This window comes from Dermacentor albipictus, chromosome 5 (assembly GCF_038994185.2).
Source record: "Dermacentor albipictus isolate Rhodes 1998 colony chromosome 5, USDA_Dalb.pri_finalv2, whole genome shotgun sequence".
Taxonomy (NCBI): domain Eukaryota; kingdom Metazoa; phylum Arthropoda; class Arachnida; order Ixodida; family Ixodidae; genus Dermacentor; species Dermacentor albipictus.
The window spans coordinates 127,151,567-127,174,203 of NC_091825.1; the positions used below are offsets into that span (position 1 = coordinate 127,151,567).

Here is a 22,637-nt window from a genome sequence, read left to right on the forward strand (position 1 = left end):
ATTCTTGCGAATTTTGCGATTCTTGTTATAACGATCTTAAAAAATATGCCTTTCAACTCGGAGGCATTCGAAGCCTCGACGGAGGGTAAACGCCTGCCCCGTCTCACCCCTCTGCTTGCCTGCACCCTCGCATCTTCCACTGTCTGAACTTCTGGCTACTACAATATTCCCCCTCATGATCTTCGCCTACCTCTTCCACTACCCTATTTTGGCAGTCAGAGGTAATGCACAAGAACAAAAACGCTCCGATAAAATATAAATCATAGAATAATAGGACAAATAACAATCCGATAACTAACAGAGGTTTAACATAATTCCTAAGCAAATGTAAATTTTAATAGTTATATGCACGGGGAATCGCCATGGCATAGAAAAAGTGCCAGTTAGATTTCAGTTGTTGTTCTGGTACTCAACTTGCTGAGCACAGCGCGGCTCCATCAAAGTAACAATATCCGATCTCCAAGGCTGTGCTGTTGCGCGCTGCAAGCGCCAGAAATGATTTCAAACTCCAGAACGGACGTACTGACTGCTATTTCTTTAAGATCTCCGATTTAAAGAACAATTACTGCAACGGCAGTACCTATAATTAATACATGATACTCCATGTACAAGAGTTTTCTGCCAAAACCGAACGTTTACAACATGTTTCCGGCTCCCAAAACAGCCTCCCCGCATTTAACCAGTGAAAGCATAGCCTTTAAGATCCGCACTTTAAGTCCAGAAGGCGCCACCCTATGCAACGTGAATTTACACACCACCTGTTGAACGCTCCCCGTGCGGACTCTCACATAAACTCGAACTGCAGCACCGTGGCGGCTTGGGCTAGTCGGTTCGTACTCTACAGGAGTGGGGGGGGAGGGGGGGGGATAGCGTGAAAGGAGGAAGGACAAGAAGGGGAACACACATAAACCAGCGCTGGATTCCCCTTCTTGTCCTTCGTCCTTTCGCGCTGTTCCCCTGTAAACCTATAAACCTATAAATATTTTACATCTCGGAGGCCGACACTCTGATCGTGGCCTCCGCGATCAGCTCCGTTCCGTTAAGCACCGGCGCCGCCGTTCAGCACCGGCGCGCGCCGCCGGAGCTGATCGCGGAGGCGACGCTCTGATCTTCTCGTTTAGGTTTCATTTCGTCAGATGGCGCCACCATTTCAGACGCTGCCTGCACAACTGCTTTGTTTGCCGCGTAGATGGCACCTGCATCGCAGGCGAAACGTTCGAGAGACGACGCGTCATAGTGAGGCAAGGCGTAGTAAACGCGTAGTTCCTGCGAAGGAAGGCGAAATGGCTGCCTGCCGTGTGGATGATGCGTTCCAAGTTTGTGCCGTCTAACAAAGGCAAGCTTGTGCTGAATTTGACTGCCAGTACTAACGCCCGGAAGTGTAAATACCAGCAAAACATCGCAGCAATGAGCGTCATCAGGCGAGTCATGGTGAGCCGAAAACCAAAGGCGACGGTCGCCGCCCCGGAACGCAAGCTATGCAACTACATGCACCGCGTGTGCCTCCAAGCCAGAATCGAAGGCTACGAGTACTGCATGCGGCACGTTCTCGAGGACAAAACTGCTCCTTTTCGACAGTGTGCATACACCCACGCCCAGAGCGGGCGCCGGTGCGCCTATGCGGCGCCGAAAACTGACAAACGGGAGTCTCTCTGCCAGTTTCACGCGCGAAAGGCTCTCCAGCACCGTCGTTCGTCCGGAAAAAAGCAGCACCTCGTCGAGACGCCGCAGAAAGTGATCGAAACGTTGGAGCACTACTGCCGCGACCCGCAGCATTCCGTAGACCAATCGGACACCGCGAGAAACACGGTGAAGTTTTACGATGTTGAAAGTGACGAGGAGCCTCCTACGATCGGGGAGATCCGACCGTACGCTGAAGGCGACAGTGATGCCGACAGTCTCGACAACGACCTGGACGATCCGCTCCGGCACGCCGGCGTGTTCACCGTCGAGGAAGCCGCGTCAATCACTCGAGATAAGCTGGTGCGGTTGCAGAGACTGTACCTGAACCATTTTAAAAGACTGAGGGACATCCTGACGCAAAAGCGTGCTCAGTACCTTCGGAACAAGGCCTCGTCAGCGCCTGTGTCCAAGGACTTCTCCTCGCCTCAGGAGGAGGCGCTCTACAAGCGGTACCGCGCTTATTACCGGTACCATCGCACCTACGGTCCCGAAGCTGTGCTCAGGGCTCGGTTCAAGCGCAAGCAGAAGTGCTTGAGTGATGGCATCCCCGTGACTTGCAGCCAGGCAGGCTGCAGCAAGCGCGTCATTCCCTTGTCGAGGTTCTGCCGCTCACACATCCTCAACGACCGCAAACAGCAGCTGTTTGAGCGCTGCGATGGTGACAGCAACAATGGCCAGCCTTGCAGCACTGTAATGTTAAAAGTCCGCAGCCCACGCGACGTCTGCCTCATTCATGCCGCGCCCAGCCCGGCCTTGGGCTGCAGGTGAGTCCAATTCGCATGCAAGGAAATGCATGTGAAGCGTTCGGCGAAGGTTGTAGGGCAAGGTACTTCACTAAAATTGAGCATTACGAAGCGCGGTGGTTATAGCACTTATCACTTAATTACTCTGCACGTCGCGATAAAGTTTACCGGTGCATCAGATTTTATGAAGTTTATTGTAAAAAAAAAAGTTTCTTTGATATCTGCTTCCTTTCTGGAAACCTGCGATTTCTGCATGTTTCGCTGCAAAAGCTGAATCAAAGGAGTGCCGGTTCAGTTCTTTTGCCAGCATTTGGCAGAGCATTAAGACAAAGAAACAAATACCAAAAACCTGAGTTTACGTGTTTGACTATGTGCATCCACAAGGTTGCTGAGCGGCACAACCACGGGCGTTCTACTGCAGTTTTTCACCAAAATCAAGTACTCAAAGCTGCGTCACCTGTTACAGTTTGTCTGGTCAATAGAGTAATTGAATTACAAAAAGTGTTCAAGTGATCAATCGATTAAAAAACTACCCAGAAATGTACAAGTAGTTAACTACATGTTATTCGTTGCATACAAGTCTCTCATAAAAACATACATCATTTAAACTATGGACTCTAAACCGATCTAGTACCTATGAGAAAAGTGTGCACAGCACTTTTTTAATGTATCTTGCAAACTGCATTGAATCATTTAAGCACTTGGGCCTGCTGCATAGACCCATCATTATCAAAAGGCTGCTGGTTAGCAGGAGTGTATTTGGCCATAATAGACAAACAGGGAATTGTTAAACTGAACTCGGAATTCTTCCTTCCTGCTGGTTCAGAAAAGTATTAGTTATGATAAAATCTGAAATTACAAGAAGTGTCAAGGGATGTGCTTCTTGTAATGCCACTCCTTACATAGGAAGAGAATGGGGGGATTGATTAGAAGTGTGACGCTTCTGTAGCACTTTTTAGTATGTGCTTCACAAATCGTTTTGAATGTACAAAGTTAAAAGCCAGAAATTTATGCCAGCTGTTTGGTGGCATTCCGCATTGAGGTGCAGCATTGTATACAGTGCTAATTGCTGTGTCTAAAGAATTGTATGAGGCTAATGGCACTTTCAAATAGATAACTAGCAGCGGTTTCGGTCAACTTTCACCAAAACTCTCACCTGCCTTAGCTGTGAGGCCTCAGGAAAGCACATTTAAAGCAATCAAACATGTTTATCGTTGCCCACTGGAAAGTGCACAAGCACTGTCATAGTGGGCGCAGGTAGAGCTAAAGGATAAAACAATAAGATTTTAACTGAATACCATATGGATCGCTGACACATCATGAAAATTGCATCCTTTTGCTGTATCTTTCTTTAGTGCACTCTTGCCAAAAGGCGAGGGTTACTGTTCCGGTTCAAGTTGATTTAATTTATTGCCCCCTGTGTGACACTATTTTCTCATGGTGCCGTTGCTTTCCCACCTGACCAAAGACATTATTTTCATTTTCAGTGTCACCGAAAGCAAAGGCAGCAGTGAGAACATACATGTGGACGTGGAGAGCACTGTTGATATGGACATTCCGGAAATAGAGCACTTCCAGTCCATGGACGACATAGCTGCCTTGGGCTTGGATGTGGTGCAGCCTGGTTGCCTTTTTGGCCTAAACCAGTTTGGAGACCCCGGTGAATCGACCGACTCGGCCCTGTCAGATGATGGGGGTACCAGCAGCATCATAGGCTTGGGAGCACCTTCAGACATTCTAGAAGATGTGGATGTTGTCAAGTGACACCCAACTGAGTTTCAGTGTGAACCCAATTTTCAAGACCCTTCACAAGCAAAACTGAACGTTTTGACTGACTAGTCCAGTTCCATTGTGAGAAGAGCATTCATTAAAATGTTGGCTAAGTTAGTTATGCAGTTTGTGCAATCCTTTTTTTTTTGTTTTTACGAGTTCTCCTACAGTAAACTTATTAGGTGCGATACATAGTACACCCAAGCTTGCCAAAAAAAATCGCTGCCCAAGCACTCCGTACAGATGGTGAACCAGTGAAGCTGAAATGTGCGGTCCCTGTGTTTATCACTGGGTTAATCCCGACAGTTCATTAATCGACGGCTGGGTATTCTGCTGGATCCTTGGTACACAGTTGCTGCTTGCGCTTGGCTGCAGGAGCCTGTTCTGTTGTGCAGGGGCTTCAGCATCGGCACGGTGTAGATGAGCTCGTTCCTGGTTCTGCTAGCGGTTTTGCTGATCGAAAACTGCCTGCTCCTCAGGAGTATGTACGACGTGTGGCCTACCTACTTTAGAGCCAGAAACTGCTGCGACGAAGAGCAACGTCGTCACTACTGTCCCAGCCAATTGCGCACCTCTTCTTCTTTTTCTTTTTTTTTTTTTTTTTCGTGCATGTGCATGGGGTTGCGCCAGAGGAATTTCCTGCATACATGCAATGGACGGACGAATCGGCTTGCCTAATACACTTTCGGTGTAAAAAGCATGTGGCTCTGAATGCTCTTACTGATGTACGCAGCATAACATGGTTTGGGAAGTCGAAGACTCAGTTTAGTGGGCCACATGTGGCTTCACAACAGTTCCCACCATTGCTCACCACAAAAAGCACACACATTCAGGTTCTGCTGAGTATGCAGTCATGTGCGCCCAACTTCTTTCCACAGTGCCACTCAAATATAAAGGCACTAGCGCTGCTGTGTTCAAGCTTTGTCGTAGAACAAGCAAGGTTATATGCCACTTGTTCTAGACACATAAAAAGTGCCAGAAGTAGGCAAAGAATGCCGATAGCCTTGAAAGGTGGGGCACACAGTATGCACAGTTTATCACTGGTATTGTTTTCTATGTGGCTGAAGAGCAACGCTAATGTACACTAACCTGTGCACCATACAGCTGCTTTGTCGTGGCCTTCCTGCCTCTACTTTCCCGTAAACCAAACACCACACACCTAAAATTTGCATAGGGCTGCAGGATTTATAGTCTTCAGCTTTGTGGAGTTGTAAATAGCATGTCCAGGCCTAATCTTGGTCCGACTGAGGCCCTGCCTGGGCCGCTGTCAACAATTGCTTACCCGAGCCCATGCAGTGCTCTACCAACAACCCTGTAATACTCGGGCTTGTAGTATTCCATCCTGACAGGCCAACGTCAAGCCTCAAACAGCAGAGCATTGCCCAAGAACTTTCAAAAGCAAAGCCTCATTTATCCAACCTTTCAGCATGCCTATAGAATTATAAGAACATTGAGCATATATAATACGTTGTTTTTCTCGAATGACTCCATGTTCACTCACACTGACTCAACACTTTGCTGGAACAATGTACTTGATGCCATCTTCCTATAGTGTGCTTAAGGACAACTTTTCCTCCTCTTGCCACAAAGCTTTCTACGTTATCACGTGTTGCAGTCCTACATTTTAAAGGGGCCCTGAACCACCCCTCGGGCTTGGTGATATAACATAATCCGCGGGTAGCATGCGCAGCTGTGAACATCTCAGCCAAGTTCTGCTGTCGTACGCGGTCCGTGGAGCTCGCAAGAGGAACGCGAAGTCACCTTTTTCTCAGACTCTTTTCAAAAAGCCCCTGAGCCTCGCTCTTTTCTGTGTGCTTTATTTCGTCATAAAGCGCACTCCAAATACGCGGCTGCTATTGGTCGCTGCGCTCGGCTACACCTCGACCGCCGCGAGGTGCCGCCACGAGTCCAGTGGCTAAGCGCACTGCGGCTCTCTGAGGACAGCTGCGTTTGGCTTATGTTTAGCGCGGCATAGGCACCAAATCGGAAATTTGAACTGCGCGCCACGGTGACTTCTCCGCCGTAGCCTTCGCCATATGCCTTCGCAGTGCAAGGCATTGGAGGAGGAAGGGGAGCACAGCTGAGGCCATGTTTGATTGCCGATAACTCCGCTTCTGCAGAACGCATTTAAATACTTTTTGTGGCAAAGTGGTTCTGAAATAGCCTATCTTCACTTCAAATGTCTTTCTCCAGTTCGATAAAAAGTGGTTCAGGACCCCTTTAAACCTTCACGCCAGCTCAGCGCTCCACGAAGTGGTCGCCGCGCGAAATTTCTCTGAAGCTGTATTGTTAATCCAGGTTACTGCGTCCATAACACTTATTCTTCCAACTCTTTGAACCGCTCGCACAGCATTCAGTGTAGTTAGCCACATTAGTACTACAATAAAATGACCCGCACACATTCAAGCAACCCGATCCGCGTTACGTGGCATAGATTACGAGCACATAAACTCACAAGTGCGCGCTACTTCTTGGTCGTTTTTACGCGCTCGCCCGTAGCATTATCATATGACCTTTGGCAGCTTTTGTAGCGCTGGGCCGTTTCTTATTACTTCGAGCGGCCGGAACATGGAGGGAGGATGAGGAGAGGGGGTGGGGACATGTCGAGCTAGCGGGTGAGAAGGCGAACAGAGAAAGAAATGGGCGAGGCAAGCAAGGAGAAAGCGGGCCGACGAGGGGGCTGCCCTGCTGAACCCGACTGCTGTGTGCTGCGGCATCGCGTTGCTGGATTGCCGTCTCTCGTGACTTGCCTCCTTAAGTACGCGGTGGGGGTCAGCACGGCATCAATCACGGCTCGGCGACGTCGTCGTGCCGATTATCGCGCTGAATCAGCCAGGTTGCAGTTGCAGACGGCTCGAGCGGAGGGAAGCCAGTGCAGGAACGATGCCCCACTGCCAAACTTTTTTGTGGGTCAGAGCAGGGAAACTTCAAATATTGAAATCAATTTTAGGAGACGTTTCTAGCAGTTAACGGTACAACATAGTTTTTTATAATGTGTCGCCCCTACGAAGCTGGTCATTAGGAGCTGCTGTGTGATTTAAAGCCTGCCTTCAGCACACTTAAATGCGTTCAGACCTGCAGTTCCCAACTTCTATTCAGTGCGGAACCTTTGGCCCGTTCACAGGTGATTTGACAAGCCTCCTGAATGGAGGAAGCGATAATGGAAATGTTAAATGAAGAGTACCGGAAGGCGCTGTAAACACGTGCAAGAACATGAAGCCAAAGAAGCTCACTCTGCGGAGACGAGGCCTCCCTTAGTCAGGGAGCGCAGCCGTGCCTTGTACAAGTATATAGAACTGCAGTCGTAATATCGACTATACAAGGATGGAGGATGACTACTACTGACGATTTCATAGGGGTCTTTGAAGATTTCCAGGAGCTTTGTCTGGTCTCTAAGACACTGCGAGCAAGACCCTCATTACCCACTACGCCCACATGCGAGGGAAGCCAGCGAAGGAGGAGGAGGTTTTAATGAAGAGAAACGAGAGGTCGCCCAGGACAGCACGCCTCTGGCCCGCTACCCTCCACAGGATTAGGGGGAAATGAGACAGGGAAAAAGAAAGGTGCACGTGCATGGCAGGTTACTATGCTACACGCCAGCGAAAGACCAAAGTGAAACTGTGGCTGAGCGATTTTTTGAGCATGCGAACCCTTGCTGTAACGACAGCGTGTAAGGTGCGGGCTTGCTGCCAGAAAGCTCCACAACGAGCTAGTAAGAGTGTCAAGTCGGGTAGCACATAACACTTTGAGCGTCAAACCTACAAATGCCGCTGCAGTAACTCCGTTTCCTTTGTCGACAAAACCATCGGCAAAAACCTGTGCCTGTATGTGACTGTGGCCTGTGCTTTCTACTTGCTCGTCCTATGTCGCGCTGTTTGTTTTTTTATACCAAAGGTGAACCAACCAGCCCCTTCTAACGCACCTGACAGTATCGTCAGTCTACCTTCAAACATAGGCGCCGACAACCGGGGGAGGGGGGGGGGGGCGAACCTCCTCCGGAGTTTTCCGAATGGGGAGAGGGTGCCCCCACCCCGTAAAAATGAAAGCTTTCCGCCTATGCCTTCACATGCTCGAACACTAAGAGGAAATAACACGAGGAGGAGAACAAAACGAGTAAAACAAAGTTAAAGCAAACCATGAATAAACAAACTACGGCAAAATCAGTACAAGTAAAAAAAAAATCGCTTTAGCGACAACTGTACGTGGGAATCTCAGCAAAGAGACCAGATGGCGCTCCAAGTTCTCAAAGGCCATGGATTCGCTGCCGCCGTTTCGGAATGCCGAGAAATCTATTTAGAGCGATGAAACCTCGAGGCTTCATACGAATCCGAAGCCAACGGAGAAAGGCTGGCGAAGGCGAAGCATCGGGTCGGGAACCTGCACTCATCAACCAGTTAGACATCCACTGCTGCCTGCGGCGCTGCGAGTGCGGTGGCGATGCATTTCAGATGAAGTCTCTGCAGACAATCGCACTGCGACTCGGATGGTAAGGTCATAGGTAGCTGAAAAAGCACGCGCATCGCTATGTATTGTGTGTAGCGCTATCGCGAAAGACGGATGACTTTACAGCTCCTTCAATATACCTTTAGACTCAACACGAAGACTGAAGCGGCAGCGCCCACAGAACGTCGGTGGTTGACTCCATATTTAACAATCCTGCAGCACTGACGTGCTTTCAGTACTGCGTGTCATAAGTGCTTCCTCCTGCCGTCGACAGAGGAACAGCATAAACCGGGCGACGTCCGCTAAGAGAGAACAATAGAAAATTTGAAAACAGAAATCGGCCGCCATAACACTGTCAAACATGCCGGTGGGAGATATAAGTTAGGCTATACTGTAACCACCCGTTTGTGTTCGTAACCCGAGAAGAGAATGTAGATAATTCAATAAGATTCAAGGCCTCGGGTAATCGGGCCATGACATATACCACGCTATTTAAGGACGGTATATATTTAGGTGAGTTACGGTATACGCAGGGTGGTTCAACTATCATGTACCAAGATTTAAATATATGCAAATGCCACATAGCTGGACAGAACCAGGGTAATGTCGTTTGCCACCGCGCTTGGAGATCCTCCGATTATCTTTTGCATTCCGCCTGATTATATAATTAGTCTTAATTAACGAATCAAGTTATCAAATATTATAGTTAGATGAAAAGTGTCAATGAGAAAATTGTAGAGCGACATGAAAAACTCCCGATACAGCTTTCTGTTCTTCAATAAGTGCTGCATAAAAGTGTTTTTGCGAGTGTGAAAGAAGCCCGCGAACACACGCAAAACAGCAGAACGACTGGCCCGCTCGAGGCACTTTGCGTGCATCCGCAAAGTGCCTTGAGGCGCTAAGTGCTTAACAGCCCAACATCATATATCCACTAAGCAACCACGTCGGGTCACATGACCAATCAGAAAAGTGCGTTGCACGGCGAAAAGTGGCTGCTGACGGGAACTTCAGCGAAGACAGTCGGAGTTGCCAAGTCTGACTGGGCATAAATCCCACTGTTCCTCGTTTTCAATTTGACCTGGACTAATGTAGGGTCTGACACAGGGTGGCTGGCCTCACCTCCCTGTCTATCTCACTCTTGAATTGAATTCTAGAGTTTTACGTGCCAAAACTACGATTTGATTATGGGGCACGCCGTAGTGGGGGACTCCAGATTAATTTAACGTACGCCCAATGCACGGGACACTGCTGCGTTCGCGTTTCACCCCGATCGAAATGCGGCCGCCGCGTCTGGGATTTGATCCCGCGACCTCGCGCTTGGCAGTGCAGCACCATAGCTGCTAAGCCACCGCGACAGGTTAACTCCCCTCCTCTTCCCGTATAAACACTGACAGTCAATGGCCCATCTCCAGACCGGTGTCCGCCTGCTCCCTTAACTATGACGAAGTTCACGGGGGTCGGATAACCACAGCGTGAAAAAAAAGACAGTGGTTCGTAGCTTACGACCACAGGACGAGGGTTTGGTTAACCTTTTGGTTAACGCATATCTTAAACCTTTGTGTCAGTACCGCTGTATTTCCTCGTAAAATGCAGATTGCACGTGTAACAGTTATCTTTAAAAAGGGTGATAAAAACCAGCTCGGGAATTACAGGCCAATATCTATCTTACCCGTGTTTTCTAAGCTACTAGAAAAAGTAATACTTAGAAACTTTTTGCAGTTTGAAGAAAAACACAAAATTATAACAGCAGCTCAGTATGGCTTCCGTAAGCACCGCTCTACTGAACTTGCACTATTAGATCAACGAGAATATATATTGAACGAACTCGAACATAATAGGATAGTCATTGGTATTTTTCTTGATTTTTCGAAGGCATTCGACTTATTAAACCATACAATACTTCTTCGTAAACTTGAGCGTTGTGGCTTCCGCGGCCATGCACTATCGCTTGTGCAGTCATACCTCATGGATCGCAAACAGGCAGTAGCAATAAATGGTCTCCTCTCAGATATGCAATCTGTAGGCTGTGGCGTTCCACAAGGTAGCATTTTGGGTCCATTTCTGTTTAATCTTTACATCAATGACATTGTACATGCAACTCCATTCGTTAAATTTATCATCTATGCTGACGACACCAGTATTTTTCTTGCCGGAGATAATGCAGCCGAACTCACAGATACTGCAAACAATGCACTGAAGCAAATAGAAAACTGGAGTAGCAGAAATGCGTTGCGGATTAACACAGCAAAGACTAAAGTCGTTGTTTTCAGAGGTAGAAACAAGAAGGTCCGTCTCACTAAGAATATATTCCTTCAGTCCGTACCCTTAGAAGTTGTGCCTTCATTTAAAACATTAGGTATATTATTTAATGAAAGAATGTCATGGGATGATCATGTTAGCTTTGTAACAAATAAATGTTCACGTATTATTGGTCTTCTTTACAAGAACCGTGAGATACTACCGCGAAATGTAATGCTAATGCTATATAATTCATTGATACAATCGCATTTCAGCTATTGCCATTTAACCTGGGGTGCAACAACAGCAGGCAATCTTCAGAAACTACACTTGTTACAGAAAAAATTTCTAAGAATTGTTGAAAATGTTCCGCATACCTACCATACGGCCGCACTTTTCTTAAAGTATAACTTACTACCAATTACTAAACTTTACGACTATCGTCTGAGCAAGTGTGTGAAAAACGAGGTGTTGAAGAACATATCTTTTCTATCAAAATTAGCTGGTTTAGAAAAACGAGATGCAATGTACAGCACAAGAAACATAGCACAATGGAACGTAAAAACATACAGAACTTTCTATGGTAATCAAACATTAGAAAATAAACTACCACGACTTCTTAACAAACTCGCACAAAACGATATTGATCTCCAAAACACAACACGCCACAAACTGTTCGAGTATTTTTTACACTACACCTAACCTTTTTTTTTTTTTTTTCTGTGATTTGTCTACCCAATTCTTCTTTCTTTCACCATCATTGTAAGTTTTCTTTCCAGCCAGGACAATGCTGTTGATTTTATGCTGACTACTGTAACCGGATAACAACTCTGCTATATGTATTTTTTTTTCCTTTGTTATCTGTATTTCCTGTATTTTCTTTTCTTTTTCATGTGTGTGAAAAAAAAAAGGGAAAGAAAAACAACCACTGTATTGCTGTCAAAGTGGGGGCCCGTGGCCTTGTCAAGCTGTCCAACGGCAGCTTTTACTACGGGTCCCCGCCATCATCTGTACCATGGTGGCAAAAATAAAATTTGAATTTGAATTTGAATTTCCGCCTGGTCCGCTGGTCCTCGAGCGCGCCGCCTCCGCTACGCCGAAGCCGCGGGCATTTGTTTCGTGAGCTTTATCTCCGCCGCTGGCGCGTTTCCACCGGACGTCCCGCGCCTGCCGCAGCACCTCGCACGTCCCCCCCCCCCCCCCCACACACACACACACACCGTGCCATTACGACGATACATCAACTGGTGTAATGCTATGGGCACGATTGTATCTCAGTTTCATCCGTTGCCCCGGTGTTTCGCAGCCGTCGAGGAAGGGGGGGTGGCTCTCTGACGCGCCCAAATTGCCCGCCGTCACCGCAGACCGGCTCCCGCGGGAGACAGGGGCGACCGGCGCTGGCCTAGCTCCGCCGCCGCCGCCATTGTCCTCTCGGTGATAGGCGCACCACCACCGCCACTTATGGGGCGTGTCCGATTTCCCACGTGCGCCCGCTCGAAGGCACGCGGGTCGTGCGAACGGCGGCGCGCTCCCTCGTTCAAAGGTAAACCGGGTTCTCGCGCACGCAAGCGAGAGTCGCATACATTTGCATATCTTTTGGCCGGGGCCGACGATAATCCTACGCGGATGCGCCCGCGTGGAGATTAAGAGTGGATTATTTTTTTATATTGAAATGAAAATAAAAGAAAGAGACGTAGTCTAACGGTGACGGCCACTCATTTTCTCATAGCGGAAACAATACAAGAGACATATATGTAAGAAAATGAAAGGAAACCACGTCATAGGGTCAGAAATCCACAGCACGCATTCCTATACAGCCATGAACATATCGATATAAAAGTCAAATGCAAGTTCCACCACAATGAGTTTGTAAACACAGTCACAAACGCATACAAGCGGCCGCGATGCAGACTGCGATTGGCATATAAACAGATGAGGAATTACACAGAGTCAAAATAATGCACGCACAAAATACGAAAAGGTATAACATGTAATATACAAGCACTATATACATACAATATACAAGTTATAGTAACATCGTGTGGTTATTCAGAGCGATATCCAGTACTTGTTAAGGATGCCTGTTTCTTCGTAAAAATGTTCAAGTGCGTTCAATGATTTTCGCTGTGCTATTTTTGACGGCCATGGGCCCGCAGCTCGGCCATATGGGAGGCGGTTCTCCGCAGCCCCCTTCTGGCTGACGAACTTATGGGCTGTCCAGCAGGCCCACGATGCGGCCGAGAGGCTCGGCCTTCCGGTTCCCACGTGAGAGCGGCCCCCTTCGTGAAGACTCACGATCTGCAGGACTTCATTAAAGTTTTACCGTACCATGGGCCCAGCAACCTTGCGAGTGAGAAAGGCCGGTGAGGATCAATGGAGTGTAGCCCTTTGTTTTAGCTGCCGTCTTTGCATCGCGTATATGGGGCCGTCATTTCTTTATTTATTTTTTTCTCGTGTCGAGCTGACGTTTTTTCATAGCTCAACAACTCTCTCAGTTTCTCCTGACCTAACGCCTTCCTGTTACACATGCATTCATATTTATTTATTTATTTATTTATTTATTTATTTATTTATTTATTTATTTATTTATTTATTTATTATTTGTTTGTCTGTCTGTCTGTCTGTCTGTCTGTCTGTCTGTCTGTCTGCTTGTTTGTTTGTTTGTTTGTTTGTTTGTTTGTTTGTTTGTTTGTTTGTTTGTTTGTTTGTTTGTTTGTTTGTTTGTTTGTTTGTTTGTTTGTTTGTTTGTTTGTTTGTTTGTTTGTTTGTTTGTTTGTTTGTATACTCTCAGGATCTGAAGGCATTACGCAGAGGCACCCGGATACGACAACGATGGAGGCAGGAAGGTAGTTATACTCATTAGCTGTTCTTGCGATGAAGGAGTTTAAATAAGCATTCTAACATTAGGAGAGCCCCAAAGAACACTTTTAATTCGAATAGCATTCTTTGCCTACTTCAGCGTTCTTGAATCTATCCATCTGCCTGTCTGTCCGTCCGTCCGTCCGTCCGTCTAGCATCTTGCGCCGACCCGCTGACCCAAGTTGCGTAGCTGCTCGAGCCACTAGGTGTGTGCTTCTGGTCGTAATGCTGTCGTGGTCATTCACAGCTTCGTGATCTTACTCTTGTCACGCAGTCGACGTCACGCCTTCTATCCCAACCCAGCGATGACCAAGTTGTCTAGTGGCATGGGCCACTAGGTATGGGCTCGGGGTCGTGATGTCGTCATGGTCATTGCGTCGCCGTCACCCTAGCTTTGTCGTCCCACAGTCGCCATGGATTCGTTGCCACACCGCCAAAATGATGCCGTCGTGGTTCTTCAATCGTTGTCATTTCAGCTTCGCTATCTGACTCTCGCAATGCTGTTGTCGTTGTGCCTTCTACTCCGACCCAGTGGTCCAAGTTGTCCGACATCTTGCGCCACTAGGTATGTGTTCAGAGTCGTGATACGGTCGTGGTCGTTGCACCTTTGGCCATGCCGTCATCACGCCAATCGTCGTCACACAGTCGTCGTCAACCTGCCGTTTTACCGTTGTCATCACTTCAGTTACGCCATCCCACTGGCGCCATGTCATCACTGTCATACCACCTTCGTCGTTCGATCAACGTCAATCTTTCTTCGTCTTTCTTCGTCATTGTATTGTAATCACGGTGTCATTATTCAATCGTGATTATGGCGCCCTTGTCATGCCTCCATTGTGAGACCTACGTCGTAATGCCCTCGTGGTCGCGTCCTCACGATCACTCCAGATTTTTTTTTTTTCACTTCATTTCAATGCATTTTTATTTCTTAAAGACTCCCGTTTGGGGGGTATTACATAAGTGGTGGTGTTAACATTGCAAATTATATTTGCCGCATGAAGACAGGTGCAATGTAACTTTATCTAGGAATACTGATGGACAGGTGATGGCTGCAATTTCACGGGGAAGGTCGTTCCGATGACTTGCTGCTTGAAGAAAAAATGGTTTGGAAGAAACGTCACGCGGGCATGTTGACGTGAGACTTTAAAGGGATGACCAGTACGTTGAGACGTGCGTGGTGGAGGTGCACAGATGTAAGGTTCTTGTTTGAGCTGGGAATAATAAAATTTATGAAATAGAGGCTAGAAATTCGGCGGCGGAGGGAAAGAGCGGATAATTGGGACTGCAATTTGAGCGATGATGCAGTGATATTGTGTGAGTATGAGCGATAAATGAAGCGTGCGGCTCTCTTTTACACAGCTTCTAATGAATCAATGAGATATGCGCGTCGTGGATTCCAAATGGCGGATGCATACTCAAGTTTTCGTCTGATTATTGATTTGTAAGAAACTAGTTTCACACCTAGAGGGGCGTCGCGAGGATTACGTTTAAGGAAACCAAGTTTTTTTTTTTTATTCGCAGATGAGATTAGGTTTGTTACATGCACACGCCATGACAGATCATTACTGATAGTTATGCCTAGGTATGTATAAGACCGGAGAATTTGGACAGGGGAATCAGAAACCATGTATGTAAATAAATGGGGGCTACGACGGTGATGAAAAGACATGAGCTTGCGTTTAGTGGAATTAAGCGTCATCAACCAGTGATTACACCAGGCTTGAATGAGATTCAGGTTATCCTGGAGGAATTCTTGATTAGTATAATTAGTGATTTGGGTATAAATGACGCAATCGTCAGCGACCCGGCGAACATGACATGATAAATTTTGCGGCAAATCATTAATGTAAATTAGGAATAGGAGGGGTCGAAACTTCCTTGCGGTACACTTGATGTTACCGGTAAACTGTTGGAGGAGTGCTTATTGATGACGACAGACTTTGAGCGATTCGTGACGAATTACTTTGTGCACGCGACAATGTCTGGATGCAAGTTGGAAAAGCTTTAGGAGTACGAATTTGTGCGGTACCTTATCGAATGCCTTGGCAAGGTTCAAAAAAATGGCATCAGTTTGTGAGTTATTATCGATATTGGAATGGAGATCGTGAAGGAAGATGGCAAGCTGTGTCTCGCACGACAAGCCTTTTCGAAATCCGTGTTGGGATGGAGCGAAAAGAATTTACTGTATATAGATGCTGCATAACTTGAGAGTAGATGACGTGCTGCATGAGTTTACAAGGGATGATAGTGAAATGGGTCGGAAGTAGAGCAGCGAATTTTTGTTACCTGATTTGAACATACGGACGACCTTCCCCATCTTACAGTATTCTGGGATGATACCTGTGGCGAATGACTGAGAAAACAACAAACACAGAAACTTAGAGGAAATGTCCTTGGTGTTGTTGAGAAATGTTGAATTATTTCGTCGCTTCCAGATGATAACGAAATTTTTAGTTTGTCGTTTATACACGAAATGTCATTTTCAAGAAAAATGATGGCTAGCATCGCCGACTCAGAGGAGTTTGCGTAGTTTGCAAACTCCTAGTTGCGTCCAGTTATTTCTTCTACATTTGCATTTATATTCGTTTTCGCGGGTTTCCGACTCAGAAGTAGAAGGCAATGAAGGATGTGGCTCCTCTGGATCACTTGTGAATACCGATGAAAATGCCGTGTTGAAAATGTCGACACACAGAGCATCGCGGACAGTGTCACAGTTATCGTTGGTAAGGGTGATGTCACGTGATTGTTGCGGATTTATCAATTGCCAGAATTTTATTGGGTTATTAGTTATCATTTTGGTTGTCTTGTTGAAGAAAGGAAGGTTTTGCGCAACTGACCGCAGATAAGTATGCATCTACAGTCACATAGTATATTTCCCACGCAACAGCGCGGAACTCGGCCTAAGGTTCACTGCGCGATAAAGCAGGTGGAGCAGGCGCACGTTAAAGAACCCCTGGTGGTCCAAATTTCCGGAGTCCCCCCACTACGGTTTGCCTCATATTCAGATCGCGGTTTTGGCACGTAAAACCCCATAATATTTTTCTTTTTCATATATATATATATATATATATATATATATATATATATATATATATATATATATATATATATATATATATATATATATATATATATATATATATATATATATATATATATATATATATATGTTTTCTGTCTCAATTGCTTCTCATTCGAATGCAATCTTAGGTGTATGTATCATGTTATGAATGATTGCTGACATAGTCTTTTCTTTTTTTCTCTCTGCCACGTATTTACTTATGTTGGGCCTTAGAGGCACTCAAGCTACGCTTCTGTAGCTCCTTTTTGATCTACGGTCCCTTCCCCTATTTTGTTGTACGGGAAGAACAAAGGCAATTTTCAATCCAATTGAACATCACGGGTTCAACTCCCAACCTCGTCTTCAGCATTCCGATGCGGGCGGAATGCGGAAACGCCCGTGTACCCCAAGTGGTCCAAATCGATTCGGAGTCCCCCCCATTACGGCGTCTCATATCCTGCGAGACGCCTTGGGACGCGAAAGCCCCACAATGTCAGTGCTTTATAATTTCCACCTCGATACTAATCTTCTGCGAAGCAGTGTTCGCTAGCGCATTTAACAATGGTGGAGTGGTCCAAACTCGGGCATATGTATTTCATATCCATTAGGGAAAGAAACATGTACTATCTGCTACCCGCCGTGGTTGCCCTGTGGCTATGGTGTTGGGCTGCTGAGCCCCAGGTCGCGGGATCAAATCCCGGCCACGGCGGCCGCATTTCGATGGGGGCGGAATGCCAAAACACCCGCGTATACTTAGACCTAGGTGCACGTTAGAGAACCAAAGGTGGTCGAAATTTCCCCCTCCACTACGGCGTGCCTCCTCATAATCAGAAAGTGGTTTTGACACGTAAAACCTCATAATTTAATTTTTATGTGCTAACTGCTCCCACAGACGATGACTGCGCCTGCTTTCAGAGCCAATTATGGAAGCCGGGAGAGTGCACGCGCAACGACAGCGCTGCGTACTCACGTGGCGAGAGCCACCTTGTCGATGCTATACGCACGACATCGCCTTTTTATGCTCCGACGCATCTCTGCGACGAACCAGAGTGCACAGATAGCGCGAACGGGTGCACATTTGCAACGCGAACGTACACGTAATCAGTGCATAACTCCAGTGCTTATTACTACCAATATTCACCGCTTCACTTTTATTTCACCCCTTCCCTCTATAGCGCGGGAACTATAGCCCCTCCATCCGGCCTGTCAGCGTTTCTTTCATTAAATCTTATGTTTCGACTTCACGATCAAGAAATAATTTTTCGTTTTGTTCGACAACACTTTGTTCTCTATGCCATTATCAAAATTTTACCAATATTTGTTAAAGTTTTCTGTATATATGCAAACTTCTTTACAGGAAAGAGTTTAGCGATTGTGCTGGAAGGGTCGCCGCCTTCGGCCTCTTTGTCCTCGGCGCGCACCGCATGACGGCTACGACGTCGCATATGTATGGGCAGGGTAGCGTGATGCCCGTACAATGCTGCCACCGCTGCTATGGGTCACTTCACAGAGGTCACGGTCGCGGAGTCAGCAGCCGCAACGGAGGCATATAGGCGAACATCGTATTCTGCCGGCTCTAGATCTTCGCTCTATTCTTTGCATAATTACACAACAAAAGATCGTCATCATCGTCATCATCATCGTCGTCGTCATCGTCATCATCATCATCATCCTATCCTATGTCCACTGCAGGACGAAGGCATCTCCCTGCGATCTCCAACTACCCCTGTCCTGCGCCAACAGATTCCAGCTTGCGCCTGCACATTTCCTAATTTCAAAACGCCAGCTGGTTCTCTGCCGTCCTCGACGGCGCTTCCCTTCTCTTTCCACCCATTCTGTAACTCTAATGGTCCACCGACTACCCACCCCGCGCTTTGCATAGTCTGCCCCAGCTCCGGCCATTCTTTTTCTTCTTCTTTCTTTTAATGTCAATCGGGACATCGGCTAGCGGCGTGGTTCTCTGATCCACACGGCTCTCTTCCTGCCTCTTAACAATACGCCTAATATTCTTCGTTCCATCGCTCATTGCGCGGTCCTTAAGTTGTTCTCGAACGAACAAACGGTGTCTGTCTGAACATTCTCACCGTAACAAGGACGCGCCTTCGAGCGCAGGATCCCTTCATAACAGCGACGCTTTCTTTCCTTTCCCCTGCGGGTTTTGCCCTGTCTGTTTGCTCGGCTTCGCGTCGCGCAAAAGGGGGCCGATCCCGGAGAAGCTGTTATCAAAACTGGGCCGATCTTTGAGGCAGTGCAATCTGCGGTCGCGTGGGTCACATGGGTCGCGTGGGTCACGTGGTGGGGGTCGGTCACAGCGTCGTGCCCTCATGCCATGCTGCAAAACGCTGTGCGGAACACCGACAGTTGCACGAGCGTTACAGCAGTGCCAAATGACGCAAACCTTCAGCGACGAGAGAAGTACGTGAACATTTCCTTGCACGCATACACACGCATAATGCCCGTCCTCGCAGAGCATTTAAGCGAAACGGTCTCGAGCTGCTTCACTTGACGCTGATTCCAACAAGTTCGTTACATCTACCATAATACTTAATATCTCTCCTCTTGAAACGCGGGCACAAGCTGCGATAATGCATGTGATCACACCATGTGATAATGTATGGGAGTTACTCATTGTATGGGCCACGTACACAGCAGATCAAAGTGCACAGAGTCTTACAGCGTAAACCTTGCGCAGAAAGACAGACTCAACATCCCCGAGTCAACGAGTGCGCTAAGCAGCTCCCCTGTAATTGGAAAATACGATGAAGCGCGAATTTTTTAATATGGCTTCGAGCACGTTTAGGGTGAATTGTAAATAAGTAAATGTAACATATTATGCTGCCTTTATCGTGACCAATTGACATCATCTTGTGGAGCGCAATAAGGTTATGAATCCAGTTTTTTTTTTCTTCGCGAAATAAGAGAAGGCGAGGAGAATTGTTGCTTGATAGGTTGGCCCTTCAGTACTTCGATGTAACGCTTAATTTCAACCACGAACGATGGATCCTATATAGCATCAGATGCTATCGTCAATAGCTGCCGTTCAACGATTTTGGCAACCCGCTTTGAAAGCACGTAAATTTGAGAACTTTTTCTCCTACTTTATTTTCGTTTCCGAGGCTTTGAGCGCGCTGTTACAAAAGGAGCCAGTGTGCCACGGGAATAACCCGAAAACTACATCTCATAACTGCTTAGCGCAGTAAACGTCCGCACAATAACCTCCCTGCACAACGAAAACTTGATGGCAGCGTGGGCCGCCCATGACGCCACATCTATAGGTGCAGTCTGGTGTCCTCTAACGGTGCAGAACAGCCTATAGGCGCTTCTGCACCGTTAGACCATGTACGTGCGTCTGTTGGGTCTATAGACCCAACAGGCGCACGTACGTACCACTAAAGAAGCGGCACGCGGCCTCGTCAGAGCAGGTAAATATTGAGAAGAACTGCGTTGGCAAGCCAGTGCGTGGTAGGTACATCCGATGAAAACAGGTGCACCGGCCTCCCGCTGTATAGGGCAGCCAGATGGAGTAGCAACAAGTAGCAAATATTGAGACACCTGATCAATTATTACAGTACACTTCAGCGCAGAAGCAGCCAGACAAGCGCGGAGTAACAGACGCGCAAACGGGACGGGCGCCGACTTTCCCAGCACTGCTTACATGCACCAAACTCTCCCCTCTCGATTCGCTCTCAATCTCATTCTCGTCCTTCTCGCGACCGCATAGAATTACCAGTGGTCACCGACTAGCCGGGGACGGAGCGCGCGTATCTAGACTGCGGTGGGCTCTAGTATCTAGACCACGAGTGGCCGCTGGAAGAAGAGGGCGAAGGCTCGCCCGACCGGCTCGCAAAGCACCCGGTGGGCGCGGGTCCCAGCCGTCACACTCTGCCACCGACACCGCGTGAGCGACAGCGGTGCCGGTCGCCTCGGCTTCCGCGACGGCGCACCCCGACGAAGGCTGCGCAAACAAACCCCCCGTCTCCCGGAAGCTTCCGGTTGCACTTTGACGAGGTCGGCCGCGCTTAGCGACGCAGGTGTCGGGAGCCGGCGATATGTATACGACTACGCCACTCCGTCTCCGATTAACCTTTCGGTCCTCGGAGCAAGACCCCCCGTTCGCCCCAGTACCGACAGCGACCCGGGAGCACAGCTGTCAGAAAGACTCGATCGCTTACGATTGTAGAGTGACGCGAAGAAAAATGGAAATGCAATTTGACGTTGAGGGACGTGCTGGTTGTATTTATAACTCGGCTGGGAGGCGATCGGGTGAGTTAAACACTTTAGCAAAAGGTGAAGACGTCAATCATGCTGCACGCTGGGCTTGCTGCTGTATAGCTGAGTCCTATCTATAACGGCCCCGCTTCTTTAGTTACGCAAAGCAGGAATCATGGATTACGCTGTAGTATATTTGCATGCAGGTACTTGATTTGTATTTTAAATTTTCTTTCTTCATGCGTGTACGCGTGCATTGTGCATGCGTGTGTGTTCCCAAGTATCATCTCAATCACCCACTATTTGCAGCACATGTAAACGCGGTTCAGGTTTGGACGCATACAACATCGCTCAGTCTCCGGTTCAGAAAAAAAAGAAACGTATTCGTAAGTGGACGGCAACAATACAAGCTAATACAAAACACAGAAAACGTTCTCTGCCTCTTTTTTCTTTATTTCTTTACAAATCCTATTTCCCCCACCCCAATGCAGGGTAATAAACCGGAAACTCGCATCTGGTTAACCTCGCTTTCTTGCCCTCTCTCTCTCTCTCTCTCTCTCTCTCTCTCTCTCTCTCTCGCTCGCTCGCTCTGTAAACGGCTTTTGGTGCTGTACAATAGCCTGAATAAACGTTTGCGTGGCCTTGCGCTTAAGTAAAAGCATAAGCAGCACGACTAGCGCGAGCCCACGGTAGCAACGTTCCTCTTATTGCTACGTCGGCATTTTTATATGGTCGTCAAAGCGGCTTGGCAGAAGAATTAGTCAAACGGTGTCACCATAACGCCTGGGCAAACGTAATGGGGAGGTTGATTATAGCCTAGAAGTATGTGTCTCACTATAGTCAAGTGGCAAAGTTCACAAGACGATTACAACAGTGAAGCTATGGCGGAGTGAGGCCTGAGGCAGCTCACCCTCGATCGGCCATATATCAAAAGAATACGAGAACTCCATGCATGCACACGCGGATGGCGGAGTGACGTCTCGCAAAGTGCCGTGACCTGTCAGCCGGTTACTCCGCTGCGTCGCAAGGCGGCAAAGTGCCACGTTTAATGACGATTATATGACCATGGAACGGAAGTCGTGATAAGGCAATCTTCCGTTACGCGCACGCATTCGCGGTGACCGATGCGAGCGGCCCGCTTCCCGACGGGTTTTCCCCGGGAGAGCGGCCACTTTCGCCGCAACAGCTCCGGACTTCCCAAGAAATGGAAAGAACCAAAAATTCAAGAGGGCCGACTCCATGACGCGCTCTCGACAGGCGACAGGACGACTGCACGCCTGCATCTCATCGGCCACTGCACGAATTTGACCTCAATCTGCGACCGGGATCGGAGGTGCGTCTCGACGGGCTGTTACGGACGCTCCAAAGTTCAAGAAACTCGAACATCCGGCCTTATTGACACGTCATCGAGGGACGCCTCACCATCAAGTTTCGGACGCGTACTTTACAACTGCCGAAACGCCTGGTCCTCCGCCGGAAACGGCGCGGCAAAGAAATCGGGACACGTCAAGTTCTTTTCCACTTCGCCACTTTCGCCAAACATGAGATGCGCCGCGAAGGCGAGAAATCGTTCAATCAAAACAGCGCGCGCGCGCACGCCCGGTGCAGTGATGCCACGGCTGCTGATTTAT

The 22,637-nt window shown here is 47.8% G+C and overlaps 2 protein-coding genes across 3 annotated transcripts in view; one reads left to right on the forward strand and one right to left on the reverse strand.

The window, feature by feature from the left end:
- Positions 1–22,637, reverse strand: part of LOC135913935 (rho GTPase-activating protein 18-like) — a 226,377-nt gene that overhangs the window by 111,061 nt on the left and 92,679 nt on the right. The window lies entirely within an intron of this gene.
- LOC135913933 (KAT8 regulatory NSL complex subunit 2-like) lies at positions 1,197–4,313 on the forward strand. The gene is made up of 2 exons (XM_065446627.2): positions 1,197–2,447; positions 3,914–4,313. The coding sequence occupies exons 1-2, from the start codon at positions 1,303–1,305 to the stop codon at positions 4,188–4,190; spliced, it is 1,422 nt and encodes a 473-aa protein (XP_065302699.1). The 5' UTR covers positions 1,197–1,302; the 3' UTR covers positions 4,191–4,313.